The sequence below is a fragment of the Myripristis murdjan genome, chromosome 20, assembly GCF_902150065.1.
Source record: "Myripristis murdjan chromosome 20, fMyrMur1.1, whole genome shotgun sequence".
In the NCBI taxonomy this organism is placed as follows: Eukaryota; Metazoa; Chordata; class Actinopteri; order Holocentriformes; family Holocentridae; genus Myripristis; species Myripristis murdjan.
The window spans coordinates 30,001-39,940 of record NC_043999.1 but is presented as its reverse complement, the minus strand read 5'-3'; the positions used below and the strand labels follow the sequence as shown (position 1 = coordinate 39,940).

The following is a 9,940-nucleotide window of genomic DNA, read 5'->3' as shown; positions in this document are numbered from 1 at the left end:
ATTGCCGACACAAACTAATGCCAGTGGTTTTCAAAGTGCGGTCTGGGGGCCTCCAGGGGCCCCTCAGCAACAGAATGCAGTGTTCCTTTTACGAGCGTTTTAACACAATCATTTAATATTTTACTATTTTTTTTAATAATTATACATATACTTTTCTTGCTGTTTTGTATTATTTTAATTTGTTTTTGCTAATTTTCTGGTAATTTTGCTTGCTGTTTTTTTTTTTTATGAATGCTCTGCTGTTTCACCTTTTCTCCTGAACAAAATGTGTGTTTTCAGTCTGTTAGTTACACAGGATGAATGAACAGGAGCGAAGCTGCTCGTTCTTCCTCCTGCAGGCTGGAGCCGCCGCGAGCAGCAGAGAGGAAGTGATGTCACGCTGAGGGCGCCTGGCCCCTGTGTGACATCACTTCCTCTCCGCAGCCGCTGCTCGGAGAAATGAAACGTCCCGGCGCTCCTGAACGCACCGCCGCTCTGTCACGATCCCACTGTGGTGATTGGTGAGCTGCTGAGTGATGTCATTGCTGTGATGTCACTGTGATGCATTCAGACTTCCATGCTGTCAATCTTGGGCGTTTTGGAGATCCAGAGATTTGATTGGTCGACACTGGTCTTGGTCCGGGGCTTGCTGCAGGAAGAGGGAGGGGCATGAGCTCACCATCATCATCACCATCATCATCACTCATCATCATCGTGTCAGTCGTCATTATCTTCCGTGTTTCACACACACACACACACACACACACACACACACGCTCTCTCTAATTGATATCTACTCATCTAATCTTTGTTGCCATGGAAACAGAGATGGTTAAGACCAAAGTACCTAGAATGGTTTTGACTCACAGCCAGGAAGAATTTTTACTGGTTGGATTAATGACCAGTGTGCACACACACACACACACACACACACACACACACACACACACACACACACACAAAATGGGAAATTGCAGTGTTATGAGAAACAGAAGAAACAGAAAGAGAGAGCTGCATCACTGAACTTGTTTGATTCAGCAGATTGTCCACTGGTGGAAACAGCAGCCAGCTATCGACTCTCTCACACACACACACACACACACGCACACACACATTCATGCACTCACACACATTCAGACACACACACACACACCATGGAGTGCTGAGCCAAGCGCTGCTATAAATCAGTTCTTGTTAACAAGATGTTGGAGTGTTTGACCTGTCATAATCACTGAGTAAGCAGACTGCACACACACACACACACACACACACACACACACACACACACTCCAGTTATCTGGATACAGGATTCATTTGATGAGAGTTAAAATGAAGCTGAGCTACACTGATAACTGATCCTGGGTCAGAACTTCAAAACATAAACAAATTAAAATGGGAGCTGCAGCATGTGACCCTTCAGCCAGAGGCTCCCGGGCCAGAACATCAACAACAACAACAATAATAATAACAGCAATAAATAAATAAATACAACAAATAGCCAAATCAGCTGTGAGAACTAAAAGCTTTAGAGCAGAACAAGCAGGAACCTGCAGAACCACGACGCCGCTGGATGTGACGGTGGAATGCTGAAAATCTGTTAATCCCATAAAAAATAACTCAGGCTTACTTGGTTAATAAATGGCTCAAAGATACTTCCCATTTTAATATCTTTAGGGTGTTTGGGTTCGGGTTAGGTTAACTGAGATACACACAGCACTGCTGATGGCGACCATCACTCCTGTCCGGTTTCCATCCAAATATGTCGCAAATTTTAATCAAATGTTCAGAAAATTGGCAAAACAAAATATGAATTTATGCACGTTTCCATCCACTTCTGTTGCGCAAATATTTGGAGTTGGTTTATCCAGGTGAGCAATAGGTGGCGCTAATTCTGCAACCGAGTGACATTATAGCACTGCAGAAGAAGAGGGTGCAGCGTGACGACGTGTTACAGGCGCCTCAGTCAAAAATCAAAACTCTGTTGTTTGCGTTAATATTGTTTTCTTTAATTAGTTCAAGAAAAGTTCAAATCTCTTCTTGGGTCCAAAGAGAGCTGCTGCTGCCAGTTTTCCTCTGCAGCAGAGCAGAAGTCATGTGACAGTCACTAAACCTGTTTCCATAGCAACTTATTCACATTTTCCTTTTATTGATACACCAACTTTTCCACCTCCCCAAGCGTAAAAACTTTTTATGATATTTGGAGATTTTTTTTTTTCCAATTTTCAGTGTTTCCATTCAGGTTTTCAATGCACGAATTGAAAATGTGAATAAAAATGGGTGGACACCTAGTGAGACCAACCGTCTGATACATGCAACAGCATCAGCGATCCTGGAGATGCTTGGCTATAGGATGAACACCTATAATAAAGAGCAGTGCCCTCCATGGAAGAGAAGGCTGGAGGCCAAGATCAGAGCAACAAGGAGAGAAGTTAGCCAGCTATCAGAACTAAGGAAAAGGCCAGTGGTGAATAAAGGACTGAAAAAGAAATACAACAAGCTGTTCATACCTGAGGCCCTGGAGACCGCCAAAGACTCACAGCCCTGAAGCCAGGAGAATAGACAGGATGTTCTCCACTGAACCATCCAGTCTATCTTCAGTGGTAGGGTGGTACGATGAGAACAGACCCACCCAGGCCTGAGACTGAACTGGACTGGAAAGGCATATGGGAGAAGGAGGCATCTAGTAACACCAATGCCCAGTGGCTGGTAGATCTGAGCAATCTTCCAGAACAAGAACCAGTAACCATCACAACAGCAGACATCCGAGAAAGAGTGTCAAGAATGAAGAGCTGGACAGCATCAGGTCCTAACTGCACTCCATGGACACCTAGCAGGACAGATGAACCAGCTGCTAATGGATGGGACCAACCCAGAGTGGTTGAACCAAGGTCAGACAGTTTTGGGGGATCCTTCATTATCAGGGGGTCAACAATCCCATCCAACTCCCAGCCTATAACCTGCTTCTCCACAACATGGAAGCTCCTGTCAGGCATCAAAGCGGCTAAGATGAGTCGGCACATGGCTCAGTGCACGAGCAGGGCCCAGAGGGGAACTGACAGCAACACCTGAGGGGCCAGACACCAGCTACTGGTGGACAGAGCAGTCACTCGGGACTGCAAGGCCAGGAACATCAACCTGTGCACCGCCCGGATCAACCACAAGAAAGCCTACGACTCGATGCCACACACACGGATATTGGAGTGTTTGAAGCTGTACATCTACAGGACCCTAAGAGCCTTCATCAAGAACTCAGTGGGAATGTGGAAGACAACTCTAGAGGCTAACTCCAAGCCAACTGCACAAGTTAGCATCAAGTGTGGCATATACCAAGCAGATGCCCTGTCCCTTCTGCTGTTCTGTGTAGGCCTAAACTCCCTCAGCCAGATCAGATACCAGTTCCAAAGTGGAGCAACCATCGGCCACCTCTTCTACATGGATGACATCAAGCTCTATGTCAGGAATGAGCAAGACATCGACTCCCTGATCCTCATCACCGGCTCTACAGCAGTGACATCAGAATGGCATTTGGACTGGATAAGAGTGGTAGGACGGTATCAAAGAGGGCAAGATGGTCGCAGCTGACGGGGTTGAACTACCAGAAGGCAACATGGCAGACGTGCAGGACGGCTACAAATACCTTGGAATCCAACAGGCAAAAGGAAACCATGAGGAGCAGCCACAACCAAACACCTCCACAGAGTAAGGCAGGTCCTGAAGAGCCAGCTGATTGGACAGAACAAGATCCAAGCCGTCAACACCTACGCCCTGCCGGTGATCAGACACCCTGCTGGTATAACATCCTGACCACAGGAGGAGCCACCTTCCAGGATGAAACAACAAAGATCCAGGAATACAGGATGAAGATGGCCCCCAGTGATGAGCTGCTGAGTGAAGACCTCAGGCAGCAGGAGCCCAATGAGGAGGAGGAGGAGGAGGAGGCAGCATCATGGAGGGAGCAGCCCCTGCATGGTGTGGACCAGCGACAGACAGCAGACGTGGCTGATATGGAGAAAACATCCCAGAGGCTGGAAAAGGCACAGAGGCTCTGATCACGGCCCTCAGCAGCAGATCCACAGGGGCCGGGCTCCACCAGAGCAGGCAGGGGCCCCGGGGCCGGCTGTGCAGAGGGGCCCCCGACACAGTACAGCACATCACAGCAGGGGGCGCCGTGCTGGCAGCTCCAGCAGACATGGAGCTCCATAACCAAGCAGCTGGCAGAGTGAACAGGAACATCTGCACCGAACCGAGGCCGGACGTCCCAGGGCCGACATGGAGGACACCTCCAAAGCTGGTGGAGAACCACAGAGCCCAGATCCTGTGGGACGTCCAGATCCTGTGGGACGTCCAGATCCTGTGGGACGTCCAGATCTTGTGGGACGTCCAGATCCTGTGGGACGTCCAGATCCTGTGGGACGTTCAGATCCTGTGGGACGTCCATATCCTGTGGGACGTCCCGATCCTGTGGGACGTTCAGATCCTGTGGGACGTCCCGATCCTGTGGGACGTTCAGATCCTGTGGGACGTCCCGATCCAGACGGACCAGCTGGTGGCTGATCCAGCAGACATGGAGCTGGTCCACAAACAACAGAAGGAGGCAGCAGGGAGAGATGCAGCGATCCCGAGCCACAGCAACACACACACACACACACACACACACACACACACACACACACAAACACACAGCAACATCAGGAAGAAGGAGGACGAGGAGCTGGAAGAACAGCAGGAGCTGAGAGAGGAGCTGGAGGAGACGTGGCCAGTGAAGGCAGCAGTGGAGCCGCTGGTGGTGATGGGAGCTCAAACTGGGAGAGCGACTCCAGCAGATCCCAGGAACAACATCTGACATCAAGAGCTGAGGTACTGCACAAAACCCTCAGGAACCCAGGAACCCTCAGGAACCCAGGAAACCAGGCCTCTGGGAGAGGAACCCAGCTTGGAGACACAAGACCAAACAATGAGGTGTGTGTGTGTGTGTGTGTGTGTGTGTGTGTGTGTGGGTGTGGGTGTGTGTGTAATAGTTTTCAGAATGTATATTCATGCATCATAGTTAATTGTCAGCTGCTGTTTAGAAGCTTAACTCACTGGTCTTTTTTTTTTTTTCACCACTGAGTGACAGCAAATTAAATTTTTTTGTTTGTTTTAAATGTCTTTATTTTTAATCTAAACCTGTTTAGGTAAGAATAATTGGTAAGAATAATTTATATGATCTTACACAAAAATTAGCACAAAAAAGAACAAGCAAAAGAAAAGTAAAAACAAAGAAACAACATGACATCAAGCAATAAAAAGTCATGAAAATTAAAACATTTGCTGAAACATTTAATGTAATGATTATAAATATAGATTTCTGAACATTTCAAACATTTAAAAATATTTTATGATTTTCTAACTTTTTTGTTTAATTTCCTTTTTTTGTCTAATTCATGGGTTATTTTTGCTAATTTGCTCTTTGCAGTAGCAGCACTAGCAGTAGCAGCGTTTGCAGTGAACAGAAACCTGATATTAAATATTAATTACAGTCCATCCCACCTTTTACTGAGCATCTGAACGCAGCACGTCGCAGAGGCCACCAGGATGAGCAGCAGCAGGGGGATTGTGGGAATGATGACATACACCAGCAGCATGCCTGCGCGCACACACACACACACACACACACACACACACACACACACACACACACACACACACACACACACACACCTGTTTCAGATCTACAGTGAGTCAATCAGATACTGTGGGGTCAGTCTGCCTGTCAGTGATTCAGTCAATCAATCAATCAGTCAATCACTCCAGTAGCTGAATGTTTACTTGGTCAGTCAGGTGGGCAGCAGTTAGCCAGTTGACAGTTTGGCAGTCAGTTAACAGTTTATTGTAATTTTGTAATGGAATATAATTTCAAATATATAATGCTAATAATTATAAATGCATTTGCATGGTGTCTATAAATACAGATCAGCCATAACATGACCACGTGTCTAATACTGTGTAGGTCAACCTTTTGCCGCCAAAACAGGCCTGTCCCGTGGAGGCGTGGCCTCCATCACACCTCTCAAGGTGAGCAGCAAGTCCTGGAGGCTGCGAGGTGGATCGGACTTGTTTGTCCTGCAGATCCCACAGACGCTCGATTGGATCAAGATCTGGGGAATTTGGAGGCCAAGTCGACACCCTGAACTCGTTGTTGTGTTCCTCAAACAGTTCCTGAACTGCAGGGCGCGTCGTCCTGCCGAAAGAGGCCACGGCCAGTAGGGAACACCGTTTCCAGGAAGGGGAGGGGCTTGGTCTGCAGGAGAGTTCAGGTAGGTGGTATGTGTTAAAGTAACCTCCACGTGAACAACAGGAGCCCAGGTTTCCCAGCAGAACTTGGCCCAGAGCATCACACTGCCTCCTTCCCACAGTGCATCCTGGTGGCGTGTCTTCCCCAGGTAAGCCACGCACACACAACCAGCCGTCCACATGATGTAAAAGAAAACATGATTCATCAGACCCGGCCTCCTCCTTCCATTGCCCCGTGGTCCAGTTCTGATGCCCATGTGCTCATTGTAGGCACTTTGGACTGGGGTCCCTATGCTGTTGCTGCTTCACCGCTTTCTCTTCCTTGGACTCTTTTGGTCGGTTGTGAGCCCTGCAGAGCGGCAGCAGCCCACAGGCTCTGACCTGGTCGTCTAACCTTAACCTTAACCCACAGGTTCTGACCCGGTCGTCTAACCTTAACCTTAACCCACAGGCTCTGACCCGGTCGTCTAACCTTAACCTTAACCCACAGGTTCTGACCCGATCGTCTAACCCTAACCCTAACCCACAGGCTCTGACCCGGTCGTCTAACCTTAACCTTAACCCACAGGCTCTGACCCGGTCGTCTAACCTTAACCTTAACCCACAGGCTCTGACCTGGTCGTCTAACCCTAACCCTTTGTCAAAGTCGCTCACATCCTTCCAGCCTCCCAGGACAAAATGTCCACTTGCTGCCTAATATCCCACCTGTTGGCAGGTGTCATGGCAACCAGGTAATCAGTGTTATTCACTCCAGCTGTCTGTGCTCCTGTTATGGCTGATCAGTGTATATTCATATGTGTAATGTAACTCCAATCACACATCATCATGTTAACAGCTTTTCAGTGAAAATGAAAATTATGATACAAAAATGAACATTGCTACTAAAATCATGACTGACACTGCAATCACAATATCATTAAAAGCTCAAGTCGGTGATCGGTTAGGGTTAGAGTAATCGGTAATCGGTTCCACCTGAACTTCCAGCCATGATGACATGAGGTTTGTTCTCCTCGCCGCTTCCAGGCTGTTGGACCTGCTCGTTCCCTGCCGTCACCTCTGCAGGGAAACCAGCAAGAACTGAGCGTTACTCTCTTTCTCTCTCTCTCTCTCTCTCTCTCTCTCTCTCTCTCTCACACACACACACACACACACACACACACCACTGCACACTATTGAAGACTGAACACTGGATATATGGGATAAAAGTATGAAAACCTATAAGATAAGAATATAAAAAGTATATAGAAATATAAAAACATATAAGGTAAAAATATATAAGAACATTAATAAAAGCTAAAATAAACATGTATAAACATGTAAGAACATTTAGTTAAAATCCAAAACAAAAAGTATAGGGTATAAGAAGAACATTAAATAAAAGTCAAGTTTAAAAAAAAGAGTATATTAAGAACAAGAGTTAAAAGCCAAATGAACTAGCGCCGCTCTGTAACGTTAGCTAGCGCCGCCCTTTAACGTTAGCTAGCGCCGCCCTTTAACGTTAGCTAGCGCCACTCTGTAACGTTAGCTAGCGCCGCCCTTTAACGTTAGCTAGCGCCGCTCTGTAACGTTAGCTAGCGCCGCTCTGTAACGTTAGCTAGCGCCGCCCTTTAACGTTAGCTAGCGCCGCCCTTTAACGTTAGCTAGCGCCGCTCTGTAACGTTAGCTAGCGCCGCTCTGTAACGTTAGCTAGCGCCGCTCTGTAACGTTAGCTAGCGCCGCTCTTTAACGTTAGCTAGCGCCGCCCTTTAACGTTAGCTAGCGCCGCTCTGTAACGTTAGCTAGCGCCGCCCTTTAACGTTAGCTAGCGCCGCTCTGTAACGTTAGCTAGCGCCGCTCTGTAACGTTAGCTAGCGCCGCCCTTTAACGTTAGCTAGCGCCGCTCTGTAACGTTAGCTAGCGCCGCCCTTTAACGTTAGCTAGCGCCGCTCTGTAACGTTAGCTAGCGCCGCCCTTTAACGTTAGCTAGCGCCGCTCTGTAACAAGCTCCTCCTCTTTGGCAGACGAAGGTGGAAACATGGTGGCGGCAGATTTTCTCAGTGAAGCCAAACGAGGTGAGACGGTTTTTAATAAAAACAGTTTGTGATGTTTCACACGTGAACAAACGTCAGAAGTAAAACGTCACGTTGTTGGATTTCAATCGGTGGGCGTGGCTCTTCCTGTTTAATCAAGTGTTCTGATGGTGACCAAATAAGGAAGTTCTGCTCACCGGTGCCCCGCCCACCTGTTCTGTTGGTGTGCTCTGTCTCACGCCGGCGCTCTGGGACAAACGGGAGAGAGGAACAAGTCAGACAGGCTGAAGCTACATGGTGGGCGGAGCTAAAGGAGCGGGGGGGTCACCTGGCTGGTATTTGCAGATGAAGTTGTGCTTCATGTTGCAGCGGTCGTCGTTCCATTGGTAGAGATAAGCCCCGCCCAAACCAGGAAGTGCAGTTGGCTGATGGTACATCACCACGCAGGCCTCGCCGCCACAGGACGGCTCATCAAAATACCAGTTCCTACAACACAAGCATCATCTTCATCATCATCATCATCTTCATCATCATCATCATCATCAACTGACTCTCTCCAGTCCTCGCCGTGTTCCGCCTTCAGCCTCCAGAGAATAAAGTTTTACCCAGAAGCCTTCATTGTAAAACTCTTCCAAATTAAAACTCTGTAATTTTGTGATTTTTTGTCAAAAACAGTGAAAACAAAGTAGAAAGGCCTGAAGAAGCAGATTATTTACGATCAGAGAACAAAAACAAAAAGTTACAAAAAAACAAAAAAACACAAACTGGAAGCAGTTAACTCTGAAACCTGAGAGTTCGCTGGGGGAACAGGAAAAGGATTTTACACTTTAAACGATCAGTGTGACGCTTCGCTCGGAGCTCGACGGAACAAATCAGAGCGACCAGGAAGTCTCTTCTGTTTTTAAGGTCAATTCAAAAAATCTGGCTGCTAAATTTGGGCGTTGGCCTGAGGAAGAAGGAAAACGTCTGCAAAACAAAGACGTGTGTAGCTGACGATGCAGGCTGATGTAAACCACACACACACACACACGCACACACACACACACACACGCACACACACACACGTGCACACACACACACACACACACACACCTGAAGGAGGCCGGGCTGCTGTCCGTCCAGTGGTAGAGCTGCGGGCAGGACGTGAAGCTGCTGGGATCCGGTTGGTTCTGCTCGGCTCCGTCCGCCCGAGTCAAACCGATCCAGAAATCACCGTCTGCTATTCCTCCTCCTCCTCCTCCTCCCACCGCTCCTGAACGCAACTCCTGCAGGAGGAAGAGGAGCAGCAGAGGAAGAAGAGGGGCAGAAGAACAGAGTGCGTGAGGAGGAGGAGGATGAAGAAGAGGAAGATGAACAGAAAGGAGGGAAGAAGACAAGGAGTGTGGAGGAAGAGGAGAAAGAGGAGAGGGAGAGGAAGAGGAGGAAGAGCGGTACCTGCAGCAGGTGGTGATGATGAGGATGATGATGATGATGATGAGGATGATGATGATGATGATGATGAAGGGCGTACCTGCAGCAGGTGATGATGATGAGGATGATGATGATGATGATGATGATGATGATGATGATGAAGGGCGTACCTGCAGCAGGTGATGATGATGAGGATGATGATGATGATGATGAAGGGCGTACCTGCAGCAGGTGATGATGATGAGGATGATGATGATGAAGGGAGTACC

The 9,940-nt window shown here is 47.9% G+C and overlaps 1 protein-coding gene across 1 annotated transcript in view; it reads right to left on the bottom strand.

Moving 5' to 3' along the window:
• Positions 1 to 458: 458 nt before the first annotated feature.
• chodl (chondrolectin) overlaps positions 459 to 9,940 on the bottom strand; it is a 13,268-nt gene continuing 3,786 nt past the window's right edge. The window contains exons 4-9 of the mRNA XM_030079878.1: positions 9,354 to 9,526; positions 8,556 to 8,747; positions 7,407 to 7,414; positions 7,225 to 7,296; positions 5,509 to 5,605; positions 459 to 628 (exon numbers count right to left, since the gene is read on the bottom strand). Of these exons, the coding sequence (XP_029935738.1) occupies positions 547 to 628; positions 5,509 to 5,605; positions 7,225 to 7,296; positions 7,407 to 7,414; positions 8,556 to 8,747; positions 9,354 to 9,526 (624 nt within the window). The 3' untranslated portion in view covers positions 459 to 546. The remainder of the gene's footprint in view (positions 629 to 5,508; positions 5,606 to 7,224; positions 7,297 to 7,406; positions 7,415 to 8,555; positions 8,748 to 9,353; positions 9,527 to 9,940) is intronic.